Source organism: Callorhinus ursinus, unplaced genomic scaffold (genome assembly GCF_003265705.2).
Source record: "Callorhinus ursinus isolate GAN/ISIS: 27379988/994484 unplaced genomic scaffold, GSC_fseal_2.0 scaffold25, whole genome shotgun sequence".
In the NCBI taxonomy this organism is placed as follows: domain Eukaryota; kingdom Metazoa; phylum Chordata; class Mammalia; order Carnivora; family Otariidae; genus Callorhinus; species Callorhinus ursinus.
This window is the reverse complement of record NW_027397087.1, coordinates 11394511-11417401: the sequence shown is the minus strand read 5'-3', so window position 1 is coordinate 11417401 and position 22891 is coordinate 11394511. Positions and strand designations below refer to the sequence as shown.

Here is a 22891-nt window from a genome sequence, read left to right as displayed (position 1 = left end):
ACCACAACCTCTATCTCTGAGGGGAAGGATACACCATGAAGAGAGGCCTGCAGGACAGGGGTGACTCTGGAATTTACACTTTTGAGCTGTGGGATCCTCTCAACCAGCTTCTTCATGTGTAAGATCAGGATGATGCCTCCCCAGCAGGGCGGTTGGCCTAACAATCACAGTGCTCAGCACTTGGTTGGGCTCATGGTTTGGCACGTTTTCTGTTTTTACTGAAGCACAGAGTCACTTACAAACCACCTGTGATTTATGAACCCTGGTAAGGGGGGAGGCTCTCTCCCCACTGGAAAAGGTAGGGTGGGGGCGGGATCAAAGTTGTGACTGAGCCACCGAAAACTCTTTTGAGTGAGAAATTTCCTTGGAAAACTGTTTCCCCATCAGCATTTCCTCTCCACCTAGTCAGAAGAAGGAGGAATACTGCCAGACTGGAGGTGCCAGGAGGCCAGCAGTTTGCTGACCACAGACAAAGGAACACTTGGACTACCTGACCATTGTTTTGTGGGTGTGACCTCTGCACCAAGATGACACGAATTCTACCCTGAGCATTTGCCACGTCTCCTCCCAAACATTTTCTAGTCACAAATCTGGCAGGAAAGTAGCTCTCAGGTATGTCCATATAAGGTGCCACCACCTAACCTGCCCACTGGCAGGGTGGCCTGCAGTATCCTGTAGCATCTGTCATGCACAAGGGCTCCACCCCTCACTCAGGACAGGGCAGGCCCTTGGGTCACATTTACCTCTGCACCCACCTCAGGGAGCCTGGCAATTGGGCCCCCACCATCAACAGCTGGAGATAGATGCCAACTGTTCCCAGTGCCCTCCAGGCAGCAGAGAAGGGGAAGAAAGTCTTGCATGGGGAAGCCATGTTTTTTACTGCCTCTCTGTGGAGTGGGGGGGTCACTGACTGCCAACAACTTGAAGACAGTTAGACATGCCTTATGCATCATAGCTCCTAAGGACCCCGGCACAAAGCCAGGACACAGCAGGTGCCCAAGACATGTCATTGGTCGACTGATCACACACAGACCCATCACCCTCTGAGTTTCAGGGTTCTCTTTGCCCCTTCCCACAAGGCAGCCGGTACTTCTGACAGTGGAGCAGAGGGTGGGCCAGCTCCAGCTGCAACTTAGGACAGAGCGAGAGAAAGTGGCACCTGTTCCTCTCCCATCCCACCACCCCTTCCTCACCCCTGATGCCAGGGGCATCCTGGTGGGAAGATGGCGAGACAGTTTGGCCTGGGTACCAGGTCAGCTTTCCTCAGAAGGTCTGGCATGCTGCAAATGCCCTTCTGCATGACCCAGCTGTGACTCAGAAGGAAGGAGGAAGCCCGTGCCGCTGTGGGACAGCAGTGCGGGCGGCAGGGCAGGAGTGCCCAGGGGTGGGAGCTCCTGCTACCGCCCTCCTCCACCCCATCCCTCCCGTCCGAGCACGGCTGCCCACTGGCTCCTTGGGCCCTGTTTCCCTTCTCTCCTAAGCGGTGGACAGGGTGAGACACACTCAGACACCGGAGCAGTGTGCTCGAGGCAAGTCACCAGGCCTCCCATGGAAAAATGTGGAAAGGGGTAACGAGTCTTCATGGCTACAGTGCAGACCTGACATCACATTTACAAAGCCCCCAGCAGAAGACCCAACACACAGTAGGGCTGGAACCTAGAAGGTATTCTTTCTCCCCTCATTTCATCATACTTGGATCCCTCAACGCCACTCCCCACCCATGTGTGTGCCCTGCCCTCCCCCACCACCCCCCATTTCCACCAACTTCCCATAAATTCTGGGTGGGTCGCTGAGGGGCAAATCAGGTATTGGCAGCTTACCCTCTCCCAGGTCTGGGAGACAAGAGTAGTAGCCAACTGTGGCCCTGAAAAACCACCCCACCTTCGTGACTAACCAAATTAATGGCTGTTGCTTTGTATCAGTGACTCAAAGACTGCCGTTTTCCTCAATAAAGGAAGATAGGGATTTCCCACACACAACTAAAGCATGGTTTCCTGTTCCTCCTGTTGATTTTTTTTTTCCCCCAAGAGTCCTTTTATGATGAGATATGATCACTTCAGGGGTGGGTCTCCTAACATCTTTCAACGGCCATATACACCTGTTACCTCATTTAAGCCTCACAATGACCCAGTAAGGAAGGATGTGAAGCAAGTGAGCTAAAACAAATAAACAAACAAAAACCAGAGATACCAAGGTCACCTCGTTTTGTCCAGGGGCCACATAGTAAGGTAGCGGAGATGCCCGAGTCCAGCACCCCTTACCGCTGCCTACCGGGTGCTGACTCCCCAAAGCTGCGCACCAGCGCCTCATCCAACTCACATAGATGCCTGACTGGATGGCGGGCTCTGCCCCTGTGCACTCGATGGTCACTTCCGGCTTGCACCCCAGCAGATCTTCCACTTTACTGGCAATTTCCTTAGGGCTCTCCTTGGAGATCTGGAGGACGATATCAGCCCCTACTTCCTTGGCTTTGGACAACCGAGAGGCAGACAGATCTAAAGTGGAACAAAAGTTTCTTTCAAACTGAGAACTGGATGGCGGATTAGGGAGAAAAAGGTGGAAGGGCAGGTTTTAATGGTAGTGAAGCTCCAGTGTAGTGGGTGGTGCCAATGAGCCCAACACACATACTCTCTACACCTTCACACACCCCTATACACACCACACAGCCGCCCCCACACACACTCTCCCTCCCCTTCCCCCACCCCTCACTCAGATCACTTCTCAAACATCCACACTGTTCTACACCCCCCCACACCCCATACACACCACACAGCCACGCACACACTCTTTCTCTCCGAAAGGTAACTGCTCCTCATACATACACTCTCAGATAACTTCTACACACACTCTGATACCTTCTTTGCACACAAAACACATTCACTCGCCTATATCCCTACACAACTCTACACACTTACCCACACCTGCACTCTCACAGATACCTTTACACACACACATTCTCTCTCACAGATGTCTTCTCCACACACACCCTTCTATACCCTACATGCTTCCACACATACTACACTGACCCACACGTGCTGTCACAGATAAGCTCTCCTCACACATACACACATCTCCTGCCCATACCACACACCTCACACACAAACACCCTTTTATAAACATATACATCCCACTAACTCCACATCACAAACACACACACACACACACACACACACACACAAGCACACATTCTGTGCCTCCTGAGTTTGGCCAAATGGACCAAGGGCGAAGCCTCTTAGAACCAAGTGAGCAGTAGGGGCATCTGAGGTCCACACATAAAGAGCCAGCTCGTCATCTCCATATCATCTTAACCCTGGAACCCAGGGGAAAGAAGGAGGAGCCCCTTTAGAAACCCAGCACCCCAGGAAGGGAAGAGTTCTTATGCCCTTGCTCCAAACTATAAGCCAGCTGTTTCCTCTTCAAGGAGATTTTTTTTTATTATTATTTACTATTTACTTAGAGAGAGAGAGCACAAAAGCAGGGAGGGGGAGGGGCAAAGGGAGAGGGAGAAGCAGGCTTCCTGCTGAGCAGGGAGCCTGACTTGGGGCTCGATCCCAGGACCCTGAGGAGAGATCATGACCTGAGCTGAAGGTAGCCGCTTAACGACTGAGCCACCCAGGCTCCCCCTCTTCAAGAAGATTTAAAAAGAAAACCTTCTTACCAGTCACCAGCACTTGAGCTGCACCCATTGCCTTGGCCACGATCAGAGTGACCAGTCCTATTGGCCCTAAATAAAGCAGAAAATGGGAGATGTTTGTGAAATATTAAACATCAGCTCTCCCCCCCTTGTCCAGGCCATGGACAGGAACCATATCTTTTGTGCACCTCTAGCATCTATCCCAGTGCCTGACACATAGTGAGACCTTAACAGCTGTTTGAATGCATAAGTAAATGACTATATGAAGAACTGTTCTCTACATGAAATTTTGCTCCTAGTGTTGAGTTCTATTTAATTCTCTCAGACCTCAGAGTTAGAAATTTGCCATTTACTCTTGGACACTGCTTAGGGATAATGTCAAAGAACCAGAGGGCTCAAGGAAACATATATTTGTTAAGAGAATAAGATGTCTCAGAAGGTCTGGATACATTGTCCTGTTCTCTCTTTGACCCCTACTTTCTTACTACCCATCACATCTCCCCAAGGAGAGACACAGCCTTTACAGGTGCCCTCTGAGAACTATCTTGGAGGGTGTCATTAAGTGAACTGGCTCCCTGGGGTGACCCAGCTGCTCAGGCAGCTCTAAGTTGTGCAGATGCCTAAAAAATCAGCCCAGAGACCACCTGCTTCCCACACTATCTGCATGCTAGATGATACAGTTTTAATACAAACAAACAAACAAAAAAAATCAGACCCACAAAATGAAGCTATGCAGATTATCTTTGAGGATTGGCTTTTTGACAGTGCCTTTGCAAATAATTTTGTGAGTTCCCCCCAAAATCAAAACACTGGAACATACTTGAAATGATCAACAGAGGTGATTAGCTAAACAAACTATAGTGGGGTACTACATAGCTCTTAAAAATCGTGTCATAACTCTCTTATTTAGTGGTATGGAAAGATGTTCATAATATATTGATTTTTGTCTTTATAAAAGATAAAATAAAGTGTGTTTAGCATGATCTCATTTTAGAAAAACCTGAAGGATTCTACATCAAAATATTTACAGTGGTTCTCTCAGGCTGATAGGTGATGGAGCTATGGGTGAATCTCTCTGCGTGTATGTACACATGTGGGATGTGTGACTTCTTTTTCTATGTCAAAAAGGTATTACTTATGTGGATTTAACATAGATGTGTCACCTGAACACTACACTCTGTTAGCTCATTGAGGCAAGTCTGTTCTATACCCATCACCTCTCTTAGAAAGCCCTGTAGTCATTTATTTGGCCCTGTCATAATCAGTCCTGAAAAATGTATGAGGACTAACTCAAAATGGATTAAAGACTTGAACATCAAGACCTAAAACCATAAAACTCCTAGGAGAAAACAGGCCATAAGCTCCTTGACATCAGCCTCGACATGATTTTTTGGATTTGAGCCCAAAGGCAAATGCTTTCTAATAAAAGCAGAAATGAACACGTGGGACCACATCAAACTAAAAAGCTTCTGCACAGCCGAGAAAACCATCAACAAAATGAAAAAGTCAACCGACCAAATGAAAAAAAAATTTGCAAATCATATCTGATAAGAGGTTAATATCCAAAAAATACATAAAGAACTCCTACAACTCAAGAGCAAAAAAACCAAGCAATCTAATTTTAAAAAGGGCCAAGGATCTATAGACATTTTCTTTTCTTTTTTTTTTTTTTTAAGTAATCTCTACACCCAGGGTGCATGCCCTACTGACGGAGTTAGCCAAGCACGCTTAAGCAGACACCTTCCCAAAGAAGACAGACAGATGGCCGACAGGTACACGGAAAGGAGCTCGACATCACTCAGCATCAGAGAAATACAAATCAAAACCACAATGAGTTATCACCTCACACCTGTCAGAATGGCTACTATTAAAAAGACACAAAGACACGAAATAGCAAGTGTTGCAGAGGATGTGGAGAAAAGGGAACCCTCATGCACTGTTGGTAAGAATGTAAATTTCCAACCACTATGGGAAACAACATGGAGAGTCCTTACAAAATTAAAAATAGAACTACCATATGATCCAAATAATTCCACTTCTGAGTATTTATTTGAAGAAAATGAAAAACACTACCTCAAAAAGATATATGCACCCCCATGTTCATTGCACCATTACTTACAATAGCCAAGATATGGAAACAACCTAAGTGTCCATCCATGGATGAAGAACAAAGAAAATGTGGTATATATATATATACACAGTGGAATATCACTCAGCCATAAAAGGAAGTCTTGTCATTTGTGACTGGACTTTGAGGGCATTATGCTAAGTGTAATAAGTGAGACAGACAAATACTGTATGATCTCACAAACATGTGGACAAAGCTCACAGATACAGAGTACAGATTGGTTGCCCGAGGGGGGTGGTGAGAGATGAGTGAAATAGGGTCAAAAGGTACAAACTTCCAGTTATAAAATAAATAAATCACGGGGATATAATGTACAGTGTGGTGATAATAATACCACATTGCATATTTGACAGTTACTAAGAGAGTAGATCTTAAAAAGTTCTCATTGCAGGAAAAAAACACTTTGTAACTATATATAGTGACAGATGATAATTGGACTTATTATGGTGATCATTTTGTCATATATACGGATATCAAATCATTACACTGTACATCTGAAACTAATGTAATGTTATATGTTAATTATGCCTAAAAAAAAGTGTATGAGGAACACCAGATCACACCCATAAAGAGCATGAGCATGCTGTCTGTGTCACTAGCATTAGATACCTAGAATGTTTCAGTCTGAGGCTGCTAAGGTTTGTTCGGGTGGCTGGAAGCAGGGAAGGAAAGAAGGCAGCCACCTGCGACCCCAAAAGGCAGAGTGCTGGCTCACAGTGAGCCGGACTCCATTCTTTCCACTGGCTATGACACCTCATTCCTGGATGGACCAGGAGACCACTTCTCTGGTATGATTTGAGAGTTCCAAAAGTTGCCCTTCCCTTTACTACCAAAAATATATCCCTCGTTTCCTGCTGAGTTAAAAAATAATTCCAAATTGCATTCTTTAAATGACCAAAACGGTTATGTTGCCTGGGAAATAACCTGAGTTACTATTATGTCTGCAGACGGTTTATTTAGCAGTGTTGGTCACCGAGGGAAAGGGACATGGAACCCTCCCCTGCCTAGAAAGAGTCTAGGACCAATTTCAGCCACTGGAGGGGGAATGAGATGGGCAGAGGGATCTCCACATTCCCCTTTAATGAACTCATAACCAGGGTGTCATCTGTTTCTTACCAGCTCCACACACAAAGACCTTGTTCCCCAGGGTGATTCCAGCTCGCCGGCAGGCATGGATCCCCACAGAGAGGGGTTCAATCAGGGCCCCTTCTTCAAAGGTGACATTGTCAGGAAGCCTGGGGTGTCATTCAACACACTCAGTTAGTCCCTCTGGGTTAATAATAACAAGAGCTAATATTTATTGAGCATTTATTTATGTGCTAAGCAGTTTACATATATTCACTCACACAAATCCTTGGAAGAGTTCAAGGGTAGGTACTAATATTCCCATTTTACAGACAAGGAAACAAAGCCTTGGAGAATTAAATGACTTTGGTTCAAAACTAGTAAGAGGCTCGAAGGATGTGAAATGGAAACCAGATACGCCTGATTCCAGAGCCCAGGCCACACTGCCCTGCTCTGAAAATGGTTTTCTTTGGACAAATCACTGCGGTGAATGTGAACACATTATGTTTTCTTTAACACGTTGTCCAAGACAAGGTATGGTGTAGCTGTCATTAATAAATAATGAGAAGTTCATCTAACAAGAGGTTAATATAACCACATGCCAGCATTTCATCTGCTTCTCAAACTTAACGTACAGCCTTTCTGGTTTCACCTCAGCAAACAATCCCAACTATCAGCAGCTTTGCAAAACAGTGATTTAGAAGCTGGTGTCATTCTGTTGTCCCTGTATGGTGTGTTCCAGAAGAACCACATTTGATGGCAGCAGCTGCCTGGCTGTCCCTGGACCGGTCATGATGGGAAAAGGGCCTGTCTTCCAGGCAGATGATTAAATGTTGTATCACCTTCACCACAGGGTTCTTGGTTTTCACTGTGTCCATTTGACCCTATTACCCATCCCACTGATGATGACAGCAAACATTTGCATAAGGCTTACAGATTAGAGGGCTTTTTCATCCATTATCTCATTTGATCCTCACCATGACCTTGTCAGGAAGGAAGGAAGGGCTTTATTTTTACCTTTATTCTACCGAAGAGGAAACTGAAGTCCAATGACATTCAGAGACTTGCCCAAGTTTACAAGGCTAATGAGTAGAAAAGCAAGACTTGAAGCCAGGTCTCCTCCTTCCACACCCCGCCTGCCCCATATTAGCTGCCTCCTACTACAAGTGGCTCTGTGGATATCTCATTTCTGCATGGTCCTCACTGTCCAGTATTTTTATTCAGTGCCCCAAACCTGCACATGCTAGAACATAAAATTCCTCAAGTTCCAAAAAGAAAGAAAGGTGGCAGCCAAGCCAAGTGCTCATTCCCATGATGTGTCACAGAATAATGAGGCCCGAAGCCGGCCTGCCTGCTGCCCTGCCTTCTCCCCCCCCCCCCCCCCCCCCCTCTGCTTTTCCCCCACAATCCTCCCACTTCAGTCCTCTCCTGCTCGGATTGCCGCCATCACCCCTTCTACCCACACCACCCACCCCATCAATTCTGTAAAAGGGACAAAAGTTTGAAATGAAATAATGAAGACTCCCAAATTCTCCCAAGGAACCGCCAACCACTCTCAGACTAGCCTGCCCCTTCACCTCTGGGATTCCTCCGAAGCTTGTATGGGCTCTGAGCAGAGGGTGGCCTTTGGTCAGGACTGGTGCGCTCCTCCCACCTTCGCTCTGAGTTCCCCTTGGCAGGAGAACACCCAGGAGAAATGGGATTGAGATGGCGATGGTGGAAGATTGTGATGGAGAGATTATGCTCCTGATGAGGCAGAAGCACCAGGCAGAGTCCTAGGCCCAGCGCCTTTGCCACTGGTCTTCGGAGAGTCACTGGGCCCTCCTTCCCCGACCTTATTTGGTGAGGATCGAGGGAGAGGGAGGATGAGAGCGCCCTAAGTTTCTTCTCAGCTCCAATCAATCATGACCAGAGAATAAGACAACTTGGTGGTTTTCCCAATAGGGTTGAAGGAATAACAAAAGGGTAGAGGATGATCAAGAAGCCAAGGGGGAAACAGGAAGATAAGAAGGAAGAAAATAAGGTGGGGAGGAAAATAAAGAGGCCGTGGCAGTACAGGAATCCTCACAAAGAGACCAGAGAGGAGGATGTGGGTCCAAGGCTGGTGTGCGCAGACATGAGCAGAAAGCACCCTGGGAGAAAGGAGAGGTGGGGGGGTTGCCTGTCCGCTCCTCAGCCCTCCCATTAACAACGCCAACAGAGCACACCCTCCCCACCATGCCCTACAAACCCCATCCTCCCAACCCCAGTGCAAGGCTTCCTTTCAGACCTGACCTATCCCCCAGACACAAGGCCGTGGCTATGCCATAGCATGGCCCCATTTACTGAGCGCCTACTGTGTGCCAGGCCTCGTGCTGAATACTTGATATGCTTTTCTCATTGAATTCTGTCAATAATTCTATGCATTTCATCATCTCGGTGCTATTATCGTCTCCATTTTCCAGGCAAGGACGTTAGGTTACAAAGTTTAACTCGCTGAAGGTCACACAGCTGGTAGAAGGCAGAGACCAGTGGTTAGTCTTCAACATTACCATTTTGCTTTTCTGCCTCTCATGAAAACCTTGTTTGGTGCCTCAACTTGGAAAGCGCCCCAAGTGGGCTGGTTCAGGAACCACTTGCTGAAAGGTGGACTCTACCCAGGTAACCTGTTTTCTTCTAGAGCAGTTAGGTGTTGACTTAAACCCATCACAAGGTCTGGCCTGTGACTCTCTCAAGGCTTCCAGGGGGCACTAGAAAACTCAGATCTGTCAGACTGCCCCTGTGACTGGCACCTGGCCTCCTTCAGGCAAGCCCCATCCTGGCCAACAGAGCCACAGCTGGGGCCAGGCTGGGAGGGAGGAAAACACACCTGTTAGAAGGCCAGAAGGAAAGTGGTGCATCAGCACCCACGGCTCCGTGGGCTGGGACCTGTGCAGAAGGGGCAACACTTTGCTTCTGCCGGATACAAGTTCTCCCCCCAAAACCATCTGGAGAGCTGGGATAGGGTAGTGAGCACAGGGCAGGAACTTAAGACTCACGGCTGCCCCAGCTTGCCTCCTGGCTCTGCTGTGCGCCCGATTAGCCTCCTCCGTCCGGCCTCTGCACCCCTGCACAAAACTGCTACACTGGCCCACCTCACTGCTGTTCTTACGAACATTAAGTCAGATGAAGCCTGCAAAGCACTGATGAGCACACGGCCAGGCACGGGGTACTTATAACTGTGACTCCATGACTCCACATGCATTGCCTTATTGGGTCTTCAGCTGACTAAATGAGACTGAAGCAGTGGAAGGGGACGTCATTTCCTCAAAGTCACTCACTAGGAGGGAGTGGATCCAGGGTCCCAGAGCTCACGCACTGGCTCCAGGCCACGCTTCCTCAGTAAACCCCAGTGGCTGTTGTTACTGGTGTTGTGACCAGGGTCACTGCTGTAATAAGTTCTCTTTCCTGGGAGCTGCCTTGGAAACCAGTAATGGAGGACGAACCACAGCAGGTTATCTGCAGGATACCTGGAGGGGAGCGAGTGAGTTCAGCAACAATTTTCTAGGTGTTGCCCTAGGTGAGGGGAGCTTCAACTCAAAGACTAAACCAAGTGCTGTGAGTCAGTCTCAGCCCTAGGCAAGCTACCTTCCCTCAATGCCACCAAGAAGGACCTGTCGATGGGATGCTTCATGTCTGGAATTATGAGCTAAAAAGAACAAAGAAATCACCACAGGAAACTCGAAGAAAGAACCCCAACCAAACGGAGGTGGGGGAGGTCCCAGGTGGCCCAGCTGGGCCTCGGGCACTAACTTGTAGCAGAAGTCAGCGTTGTGCTTATAAAACCGGCAGAGGTTCCCGTCATCAGGGGGCGTGGCACAGAAGAAGATGGATGGCGACAGATTGTACCGGCCAATCTTGCAGAATTCATCCATTTCTCGCAGAGCGCCAGGCTCGATGGCAACACGATCCCCTGAAGAGGAAAACGCGAGCAGGGGCAGAGCTTCTGTGAAGGGGCATGTGCTCCTGGGCAGGTGCCAACAGGGGACTCTGGCCCAACGAGCCACCCCCTACCTGGGATCCAGGGTGCCCCAGACAAGCCCAACCCATTAGAGCTGCCACAGAAAACTTGGGATGCAGCACAGAGTCACACTCTGGGAGAGAGTGACCAGCATACTTCTCCACAGACTGGCTCTGCCTGCCCTTTCACCCACTCATGGAACAAGCCAACCCCCTCTCCCCTCAGCTCCATAACTACTTCCCAGCTTGGGAAACAGAGAACCAGCCCCAAATCCAAGGCAAGCCAGGACCCATCTCAAGCTGCTGTGTGGGGTTTGCAGACTTTTTTTCCTTCACCTGCTTTGCAAATATGGGGCAAGGCCTTTATAAACACAAGAGCCACAATTATGGCATGTCTTATGTTCAGTCTGGTTGTATTTAGACAATAACTAGGAATTGACGGATTCATGGGTTAGCAGACTGGCTCGGGCAAATGACCCACAGAGGTCTGGGACTCCAGTGAAGAATAACATTCAGGCTTGTGAACTAGTGTACTTCTCCTCTGTCTCACTGTGCCTCCTTGGAAACCCAGCCTTGGAAGTGCTCTTCTATCTTTCCATTATGGAAATTTTCCAACATGCATTAAAGTTGAAAGAACTGTACAGCGAATACCCAGACATCCTCTGCTTTGATTCTTCAATTACTATGGAGCTAATTCGCTTCATCACATATTTACCCATCCATCCCACCTATCCATTTCTCCTCTGTCCATCGCCCCATCTTCATTCCTGATGCATTTCCAAGTAGGATGCAGCCATTAGTATACTCCACGCTTCAATACTTCAGCCTGCATATCGTTAACCAGAGTTCAATACTTGTCTCTGGTTCTTTTTTAAGGTAAAGTTTAGGTATGGATAAAATGCACAATCTTACATGGATCACTAGATGAATTTTTTTTTTAAAGATCTTATTTATTTGACAGAGAGAGAGAGACAGCGAGAGAGGGAACACAAGCAGGGGGAGTGGGAGAGGGAGAAGCAGGCTTCCCGCCGAGCAGGGAGCCTGATGTGGGGCTCGATCCCAGGACCCTGGGATCACGACCTGAGCCGAACGCAGATGCTAAACGACTGAGTCACTCAGGTGCCCCTAGATGAATTTTGATAAATGTACTCACCTGTGTAATATGAACCCCTATCATGATACAGAACATTACCACCACCTTGGAAATTCCTTCCTTTGCATACCTTCCCAGTCAATTCTCACCCCTTACCCCCAGAGGGGTGTGCGAGTGGAGCTGGGTCCCTCCTTAGCCTGACGCGTGTCACCCGTGGGAGGTTTGCCCTTTACTAAACAGATACATGTTAAGTTATTTGTATGTCTTTTTGTGTTAAAACTACCCACAGAAGAGTGCCAAGTCCTGGTACATAGTTAGTGCTCCTTAACAGCAGGGGTGGTAGTAGTCATGTAAGTACTGTTAACTATTTATATTGTATTTATTATTATAACTATCTGAGCTGGTGTTATTGAACAGGAAATTCACACTATAAGATAGATAGCCAGATTGTATATAAGTTAGGAATTCTTCCATGCCTTAGATTTATTGATTCTTTAAGATTTAAGTTAAAATTTTAGAAACAAATGTTAAGAACTACTCAGTGAGTGCTTTTCTTCTTTCTAGACTAGTTGATTAGACCTTTCAGTCCAAATCAGCATATGAAACACTTCAGTAAAAATTTTGTGTTCTAGGGACGCCTGGGTGGCTCAGTTGGTTATGCCTTCGGCTCAGCTCATGATCCCAGAGTCCTGGGATCAAGTCCCATATCCGGCTCCTTGCTCAACGGGGAGCCTGCTTCTCCCTCTGCTGCTCCCCCTGCTTGTGCTCTCTCTCTCTCTCTCTCTCTCTCTGAGAAATAAATAAATAAAATCTTCAAAAAAAGGATCTACAGAAATCCCTGCAACCACCAAAATGTGTTGCTCCACCTGTATGTGTCCCTCTCCACTTTCTCTGCAGCCCTTGTTCCAAATTATGTTCTACCATTGACAATGACTTCTTCAAGCTAGCATTCAAGATCCTTCATAATCAGGTGGAGTTTTGTATGCCTCAGTTTTGTCTTCTAATGATTACATTATAATAATATAATAACAGTTGAAGAGTGCTTTTTAAAGAGGGACTTTTATACAGATTATGCATTTTTAACATCTCCACTAACTCCCCAACACAGAACCTCTACTCTGAACAGCATAGTATTATTAGCACCCCAGATATACTACACTGGCCTCTGTAATTTTATTACTCTGTTCCTCTTAACCAGAATATTCGCTTCTGACCTCTTCACTAATTCAAATACAAAACCATTCTCAGGTCTCCAGCTGCTGGACAGCCCAGTGGTTCTGAGCACTTGCTTTAGAGTCAGCAAAACCAAGGTCGGTACCCCAGCTTGAGATTCGCTAGTGTGTGACCCTGGGCAGTCACCATGTTTCGCTTTCTTCATTTGTTAAGGAAGAAAATAATGCCTACCTCAGAGTTGTTTCAAGACTGAAATACATAATCATACATGCAAATATTTAACATGGAGACTAACAAATAGTAAATCAATGAGTATTAGCTGCCTTATTATTGTTAAATGTCCAGCTCAAAGACCTGTCTCTTCCATGAACCTCCTTTAAACACCTCTGCCCACAACAAATGCCCTTTCGTTGAACTGCTAGAGCCTATTCTTTTTCACACCTGATAGCTTCTTTTGGTCTTATTCTCTAATTACTGGTATTTATGTATGTCCTGACGTCTCATCTCCCCAACTAGATCAAAGTATCCAGGGATTGGATCTTCTCATTTTTCTGTATCTAAGCACTTATTATAACTTAAATTTAAAGAACCCCACTCTGTTATGATTAATATTAAGTGACCTCGTCCCACAGGTAAGAACCAATCAGTGGCTATTGGAAACTATGAATCTTCCTCTTTGGGATAACTCCACAAAACCTCAGGGGCTGCCTCGACTTCCATTCAGGATGAATGGAGGGTCTGACAGTGTTCCTAAGTGAAACGCAAGTCCAGCTTCTTCAGGGCTGGGTCATTCCTCTCCGTGTAGCTGTGCTCAGAGAGCCTTGTAACTGACACAGAATGGCATCTCCCGCCAATCTTCTCCTTGTCTCGAATAATCTGATGACCTCTCCAGGCTGTACAGTGTTCTCCTCAGCAAAGGAAGGATAAAGCCAATGGCTGGCCGTGTCACACAGCTGGGATTTAATTCACTGTGTTGGGGAACATCGCAGGCTGCCACAGCTGAGATTTCCTCCCTCCAAGAGAATGAAGTAAGCAAATCTAGAAAAGTATTGGTGGTTTTCCAGTCATCCAATAAGATCAAAGACTGTATCCAAGACCCTGTTTCTCAGCAGGTCGAGGCAGTTTGTGGTTCCTATGCCTGGAACATTTCGCCTACCCCTTTACCTGGCTTATCCCTCCACTGCCTTCAGATGTCAGATTAATTGTTCCTCCCTCAGAAGAGCCAGGGATCTGGTTAGAAGACACTGACCACATCGCTATTCTCTGTTGCCCTCAACACAACGGTAATTAAGTAACTGTATGTGTGTCCCAGGCCTGCCTTCCTCCCTGGAAATTTACAGTCCATGTGTGTAGAAACGGAGACTGTCCTGCTCACTGCTGTAACCCCCCCGGGTTTAATAGAGGGCCCGGCCCCAAGAAAGTACACACAAATATTCATTTATGTTGAGGAATAAATCAGTTAGTTGAAGGGTTCTGCTGACCTGGTTTTAGGTGCTTGACCAGTGATCCCACTTTTACGACTGTCCCTGAAGCTTCATGTCCCAGCACCATTGGCTTTTCCACAATAAAATTCCCAATTCGACCGTGCTGCCAGTAGTGGACATCAGAGCCGCAGATCCCGACGGAATGCATCTTCAGCAGCACTTCTGATAAGAAGAAGGAGGGAACACGTGAGGGGAGGAACGACCCCTCTGCAGTCTGAGGCGCCACCACGCTTCCCCTCAGGACAGGAAAACCAACCCTCTGGCTTGATTTCAAAGGCCAGGTACAGTATTTAGACCACAGAGGAAAACAAGCTAACCAGCAACACCAATTAAGGCTTGTAAGCCAAGAAAGCTTCCATAGAGCAAAATAATTGCCTTTGAGGGTTAATGTTATGTGTCAACTCAGCTAAGCTATGGTGCTCAGTTGTTTGGTCAAACAGTAGTTGTCGGGGCGCCTGGGTGGATCCATCAGTTAAGCGTCTGCCATCAGCTCAGGTCATGATCCCGGGGTCCTGGGATCGAGGCCCGTGTCGGGCTCCCTGCTCCGCCTGCTTCTCCCTCTCCCTCTGCCCCTCCCCCTGCTCGTGCTCTCTCTCCCTCGCTATCTCTCTCTCATATAAAGCAGATTACTCTGCCTAATGTAGGTGGGCCCCATCCAATCAGTTGAAGGCCCTAGGAGAAAAGACTGAGATTTCCTGAAGAAGGAATCCTCCAAGACTAAAGCATCAGCTTTTACCTCATTTCCAGCTTGCTGGTCAGCCCTACGAATTTCAGACTTGCCATCCTCACAATCACATGAGCCAATTCCTTAAAATAAATCTCCCCCACCCCTCTCTCTATAGACATATATAATAAACCTATATATAAATAAATCTATGCAACAAATCTTTCTCCTCTCTTTCTCGGTTCCGTCTCTCTGGAGAACTCTAACACACTGCATAAACAAGATATTATTAATAGGAAAAAATGTATCAGCCATCTAAGGGAAAAACTGTTTTTCTAGGAGATAACTGATTCCGCACAATTAATATGCTATGCCTGATTCTTATCTATCATGAGAGAAAGCCTGGCAAAATCTAGGCTTGGCAACACTTTGTGAACTCTCTTGATCTTCATGCCTGTTGTTTTGTTTAAAGGTGCAGCTTTAATTTAAACCATCCAAAGATGTCAAAGGGTATTTCCCCTTCACAGGTTTGAATAAGTGAGATTTGTTGGTATTGTTGTTGTCAGTTTTCCAAGTTAAAAATAATGATGCTACTGAAACCCTTTGCTAAAGTAAGTGCTAAAGGATTACTGGCCTAGTCTGACTAAGGTGACCATGTTGCAAGCATCTCCCTAAGAAAAAGCTCTGCCTTAGAAATACAAAGAGACCTAAAGCTCTGCTGTTCATTCAAGCGTCTTACACCCTGCCCTTGCCACAGATCACCACCCATCCACCCCAGGTGTGGCTCCATAGAAACTTCTCTGTCCTTGGCCTTGGTGACAGAGTAAGAAATGGCAGGGCACGGGGCAGGATGAAGGCTGAGATCAAGGTAGAGGAAATTATCTGAGTTTCCTCTCTTAAAGTTACCGATTTGTAATAAGAGATTAAGTTTGACTTGCTAGGATGCTAGCTGAAATTTACCATCCTTTCCCCTTCCAAATTCAAGAGCAGCAAGAGACAAGAAAGTAAGAGCAGAATGCTGCATCAGAGAGAGAAACAGTACCAGGGTCCTTTGAGTCCAAGACAGCCCTTGTTTGGCTACTTCTAGAATCAATACCAACTTTTCAGGACACAGTGAGGTGCCTCTTTCACTTCTCTGAACATGATATCTTGTTGAAAATGCTTAAGTCCTAAATATACATTACGTGTTGAACACTGATAGAAACAGCTATTGTCTTTATGTTTATCACCATAAATCAATAAGCCAGCCGACCTTTGAGTAGCAAAGGTCTGGAGGCTCCAGGAAACCTGCCTTCAATCCGATGTTCGCACAGAAACTACAGTTCTGGGGTAAGGTGGGGAAGCACATCCCCAACTCACCAAGGACAGAGAGGAGACCCGAGTGGCTGGGTATGGGAGGAGTTATCTATAGACACTCTTCCCCTCGCTCTCAGCCTCACTTCAGAGTCCTGCAGATTATGAAGCGGGACTCCAGGGATGGGAGGGATTCGAAAACTGTCAGCAGGTATCTGCCCCAGCCAACAGGAGGCATGACTTCCCCAGGTACATACACCACTCCAGGAAATGTGCTTGTCAACTGGGCCTTCCAGGCTTGCCCAGTGAGAGGCCAGAGCACTGGAACAAAGGTGGCAGGAAGGGACACCTGGGTGGCTCAGATGGTTAAGCGTCTGCCTTCGGCTCAGGTCATGATCCCGGGGTCCTGGGACGGAGCCCCGCATCGGGCTCCCTGCTCCTCGGGAAGCCTGCTGCTCCCCCCGCCCCACTCCCCCTGCTTGTGTTCCCTCTCTTGCTGTGTCTCTCTCTGTCAAATAAATAAATAAAATCTTAAAAAAAAAAAAAAAAAAGGTGGCAGGAAGCCTGCCCCAGAGCACTCACCCACTGTCTGCAGCTGGTTGATCAGGACTGTGGGGCCGCACCCCATGCTGCGCCTCCCATCCTCACTGGACAGAAGGCCCCCGTCTTCCTATACTGACCCACTCTTTCTGATTCAGAAATTAAGCTCTGTAGACTCACTCATTTTCAAAGCTCGGGTCAGGGTTAGGACGGGATTTGGCCACCCAAATGGCAGCTTATGGTAGATAGAGTAACCCAACTCTAGGTTAGGTCAAATGAGGAACAGCTCTGCCTTTGGTCCAGAAACACATTTTATGTCAGAAACTCTGGAACAAGTCAGCAGTCTGATATGGTAAGTCTTCTGCTGAATCTATCACTGTTTATTTCATGTGGCAGTCACGGTGAATCTATCCAGTCGTGTCGTGGATAACAGATGAGGTTGACAGCCTAACAGAAAGATAGTTTTTAATTGGAGGCAAAGTCATAAGTGGTAGGAAAAGTGGGGTAAGCAAGCAATGCCCAGGTGTCTTCAGGGTAAGTAATAAGAAACAATAAAATGAAAGTCGAGTATCCCAAGGACCTACCATTTGGGCCTGGTTCAGGGATAGGATAGTTCTCCTAAAGGAAATAAAAATAGAAAAATCATTTAGCATGCATAATAACCTTCCCTTACGAATATTTTCAATTGTTTAGTCAACGTGGAGTTCCATTCAAATATTTCTTCTTAGAATGAAATTAGGCTCAGGCCGTATCGCAGCTGGGTGGATGCCTGAAGGGGCCCACTAAATCGTGCTGCCTCTGATTCCTGACTTCACCCCACCCCACCTCCCAGTGCAATTTGCCCTAGACTAATAAAAAAGTGTACTCAATGTTCCCCTAGGCAGAAAGGTTGTTTGGACTGCCTTCCATATCAGATCCTTCCCTTCTCAAAAACCACATTCTTAAGATACAGATTTGTTTGGTCTGGGAAACTCTTACAGGGAGAAGGGTGAAGGTATCTGGTAGTTGCATGTGAGGGCTTTGACCTCTAGACAAGGTTGGAAAGAGTGCATGCTGCCACTCTTCCCTTGACATCAGCACAGGGAGGGACCAGCGCTCAGCCCTCTCTTCTGAAACCTCCCATGTGGAGTTTTAGAGGCCCTTTGGGAACACAGAGGACCTGCATTTTGGCCACTCTCCGGGTTCAAAAGGCAATCTGAGCTATTCCGGCATTCATGGCTATTATTATTATTAACTAACTCTTCTTCCCATTGCCAACGAGCTGAGCGATTCATCGTGATCAGAAGAAAGGTCAGTGAGTGGCCAGATCCAAGGGTTCATTTTATGAATTCTTTGAAGGCAGCCAAGAAGAGGAAGGAAGGTGAAACGTTCACTGTACCAACCACATTACCAGACAATGTTCTGGCTTTAAACACATCACGGCACATGGCCCACAGTGTGCAGACGAGAAACCCGAGGCTTCGAAGTGAAATAAGTTGGTCAAAGTCATACCGTCACAGAGTAGTTAAGCCAAGACTAAACCTGATTCCCCGGCCTGCCTCACTGCACCCCATTGCACCCCAAGGGTGGACTATGCCTTTTCTCCTTCCAGGGTGATGCAAGGAGCAGGCAGACAGGTGAGGAGAAGGTTGGGGCTGGGGCCCACACAGAGCGCTCTGGGAGGGGCACTTCTCCAAGCTTGCCTCCTTCAGAAAGCCTCCCCCAGATGCTTTAACAGGTAGCAGTAAATGACACCCGGGCTATTTTGCTAACAAAATAACCCTGATGCCAATGACCATGGCTTCAGTCTCTTCAGTGACCAGGTACAGTGCACTGCCTCAAACATGGGAGAGCATGCACTTGCTACATACCCAGTCTCCATAAGAGACCCCAAGGAAGGTCTGCGGTTCTCGCTCCTCTCAGATTATCGGCCTTTCTGTTGAAGGAGCTTGATGCTAATTTGACCTGCTTGTCCCCAGTGGAACAAAGCCCAGAGTGACAATGCTAATGCTGATTAGCAAACACTGACCAACTTTTTTCTACCAGGTCCTGGGCTAAGTGCTGTATGTCCATTGCCTCAGTTCATCCTCATGACGACCCTATGTGATACCTTCTTTTATTATCCCATTTTCCATAGATGAAACTGAAGGACAGGGAGATGTAGTGATCTGCCCAGCGTAGCACTAAGGTAATTGGTGAAGTTATATCCAAAGCAGCTTGAGGCGGGGGGGGGGGGGGGGGGTGTGCTCAAGGCAGTTTTTCATCTGTTAGTAATTTAAATTGGCTACACATGAAAGGAAGGAAGGAGGAGGGGTGGAGGGAGGGAATCCATCTAGAAATGGGCAATTCAGGATAGCCGGCAGTCACCAAAACCCTTCTCAAAGTTGCTGGTCCCGTCTCTGACATTACCCAAAATCAGGGATTGCTGTATAAAGTTCTGTTTCTCTTATACTGGGTGAAATTTTAAACTGCGGTTTAGTTGAAACTGAAGACTGAGGTCTTTATTTCAAACATGGAACAGAACGCTGTCCTTCCCAGTAAAGGCTCTAGTAGGCAACTTCTCAGGCAACAAGAAGTAATTTATTCTTCTTTATCTCTGCCTCCAACCAGGCCAGCCCTGAATACCCCATTTAGGGGTGGAGAAGGGGTAAGAATCAAGCTCAAATCAACAGCTGGGCACACCAAGTAGGCCCTGGGGTCACTAGAGATTACTACTGTAAACATTTGCTGGAGGGGACAGAGCCTACCAACTTTGGCCCTACCACCCCCCAAAGCTGCAGTGACATTTCTAGACACTAGAGGGTGCTGTGCAGACAGCCTAGCTTTTCCTTAGTGGCTGATTGCACATTATGGAGAACTTAAATACCTCTCCCTGCAAACCAACTTCTCCTCTTCGTTGTTTCTTGCTGTCTCTAACCACCCTTACAACTCAGCTCGGCTCCTGACTCCCCTCTCTGCAGGAGACATGCCGCAGAAGCACAGGACCGTGTTAAGATCAGCCCTTAAGTCTGTAAATGTTATCCTAAGCATGGCTGTGGAGATGATGTTTTAAAGTTATCGCAGCATGGTTACTAAAAAAACACCTTGCTTTTCTTTCCCGCTGAGCAGGGAGCCGGATGCGGGACTCGATCCCAGGACTCCAGGACCATGACCCGAGCAGAAGGCAGACGCCCAACCAACTGAGCCACCCAGGCGCCCCAAACACCTTGCTTTTCTTTGTAGCTCCTTGGAATGACGCTGGCCACAGTCCTCTGTTTACTTAATCTCCTTTACTGTCTCAGATTTCGGTGATGATATTCTTTCATGCACCCTATTCTTCATCTACCAGTTTCTTAGCTCCCCTGAGATCCCTAGCCTTCACTTTTACCCCCACAGCCCTTTCATCCCCAAAGTTTTGTCATCAGGCATAGTCATCGTTTCCCGCACAGGACTTCCTACCTTTTCTGTGACAGTAACAAAGGGATAAAGGGGAGTGGAGGTAACTATTCTTTCCTGTAGTTACGTCGGGTTTCCAGCCTTCTTCACTTCCAGTCAGAAATACATCCCATACATATCGCCCCCCCCACCCCCGTCCATCCCCTCCGGGTCTCACCCCACCTCCCTGAATCAATCATGGAAATACTTCAGGAAGAACTCTCTGTGGGAGCTTGGAATCATCCCAGGTGTCTCTTGCCTTCTAACTATTATCTTGGATTTCCTAAATATGTTTTGTCAAATTAGCCTAAATGTTTATTTCCTAAATATACCCTCATGGCCCCCCATCCTCTACCCCTCCCCCACCCCCGCACGTCTGAGTTCACACCCTCAGTGCATCTTGCCTGGGTTGCAGCAATGGCCTCGACATGAGGAGAAACCAAGGGAAAATGCCTTCTCCCTCCTGCAGCTGACCTGAGTGCAGCAGGGGTGAAGAACTCACACTCTGGAACTGGGCGTCCGCGTGCAAACCCAGGCTCCCCTCCACCAGCTGCGACCTCAGGGCGGTTACGTAAGCTCTTTGTGCCTTCAATTTCCTCCTCTGTATAATGAGGACAATCATCAGATAGAGTGTCCGACTCATAGTAAAGAAGTTAGCTCTTATTACAAAAGAAATAGAACCAAAGTTCTATTTCCTACCATCAACTCACAGTATGATTGAACCAGCTCTGGACAACCTTGTCCTTCTCCTTTTGCAGAGGGTACTTTTTTTAAAACTGTTTTGGGGACAAGTTATTTCCCCTGTTGTCATGTCAATATTAAGAAAACTGGACTGCTCCTTAAAAGGCTGGAATTTGGGAGAAGGGGAAATGGGATTTGGGCAGTGTTTTAAGCCGGATTCTACTGGTTGTGGAAAGTATGTAAAGCCAAGCTCTGCCTTAGAGTGAGGGCTTGGAGGCCGGCCTCAGCGCGGGGCTTCCAAGCCCACCTTCGCCACCTTCTCCCACCCGCCGGGTCTCCTGACAAGCTGCGGGCTGGCTGCCCTGCACACTTGAGAGCAGAGCAGGTGACCTTATTTTGCTTAAACCTTCCTCCTCAATTTTCCTCCTCCCTTGAGCATGTTTGGAGAGTGGGAGGAAAATCCAAAGATTTCCTAATTGGCCATTTGGTCACAGATGGCTTTGTCCTAGCTGCATTAGCCCTGGCAAACTTGGGGTCAAAGTAGAAGGGTCGAACAGGCTCCCAAAGTCCACACTGAACCACTCTCCGGCTCATGCTCTCAGGACTCCAACCAGCCTCCTTCTGCTAACAATCTTTCTGAAATACAAATCCATTTAAAGTGCCCAGTGGCCCTGGTGCACCTCCACGCTCTCTACAAGCCTCCTGCGATTCCCAGCACACCCGTGAGCTCACTCACTCACCTCCTGGGACCATTTCCCCACCCTTCAAGATTCCACAGGAGGCGGGAAGTGAGGGGCAGGGAGACATCTGGGGTGACTTCCTAATTCTCAGGGAGAGGAACTCAGGGAGATGGAGGTTTGGATGTGTTGGAATTGCAGTCTCTGGGGACGGGGGTGGGGAGTGGGGGGCTGTTTTTTGTCTTTAGCTGGAAATGGTACTTAAGGTGGTACCTTGGGCCATTTCATGAAATTACTCAGTTTTCATTATACCTCCCACAGGCACAGGAGGTACACATTTATTAAACTTGTTTATTTTTCTCTTGTTAATCTTCTATTACAAGGGGTCTCAGCCAAGAACCTAGAAGCACAGGGAGAAAATTATTTTTCCTCCCCTACATCACAAAACAAAAATCTGACTATACCCCATCCCAAACCCAGTGTTCAGCCCCCTGGAAACAGGGGCTGTGTTGTTCCTTTCTTCTCCCTGGCCAGATGCTGGTGCCTGAAATGTGGCAGAGCGATGAGGAATAAGGCAAATAGGGCGCCCGGGTGGCTCAGTCAGTTGAGCGTCTGCTTTCGGCTCAGGTCATGATCCCAAGGTCCTGGAATTGAGCCCCTCGTTGGGCTCCCTGCTCAGCGGGGAGTCTGTTTCTCCCTCTACCCTTCCCCACTGCTCATGATCTCTCTCTTTCTCTCAAATAAATAGATAAAATATTTTTTTTTTAAAAAGGAGTAAGGCAGATAAAGTGTACTCAATGTGGTCGATGGCCTACTACTGATATGTGATGCAATATGTACAGAAACTGAATATTTAGAAATATTTACCACATTTTGACATTGCTGCAATATCAAAATACAGCAATACAAACATATTGGCTCATGGTTGAAAACATAAATAAAATTGCGTTTCATCTGGGATAGTTTGTGAAGCACTTCATCAAAGCACCCAGCAGATGCCCATAATATAGTATGCACACAACATGTTAATTCTCTCCGTTTCTCTTACCTTTCAAGTGAAACCTAGAGCATTAAAAAAAAAAACAAAG

General features: G+C 47.1%; 1 protein-coding gene across 2 annotated transcripts in view; it reads right to left on the bottom strand.

Moving 5' to 3' along the window:
* SORD (sorbitol dehydrogenase) overlaps window positions 1-22891 on the bottom strand; it is a 32847-nt gene that overhangs the window by 4313 nt on the left and 5643 nt on the right. For both annotated transcript variants that reach the window (XR_012373611.1, XM_025884176.2), the window contains exons 2-7: window positions 17637-17670; window positions 14553-14717; window positions 10599-10758; window positions 6879-6997; window positions 3659-3724; window positions 2320-2495 (exon numbers count right to left, since the gene is read on the bottom strand). Coding sequence is in view for 1 of the 2 variants with exons in the window: in XM_025884176.2 (XP_025739961.1) it covers window positions 2320-2495; window positions 3659-3724; window positions 6879-6997; window positions 10599-10758; window positions 14553-14717; window positions 17637-17670 (720 nt within the window). In the remaining variant the exon portion in view is untranslated. The remainder of the gene's footprint in view (window positions 1-2319; window positions 2496-3658; window positions 3725-6878; window positions 6998-10598; window positions 10759-14552; window positions 14718-17636; window positions 17671-22891) is intronic.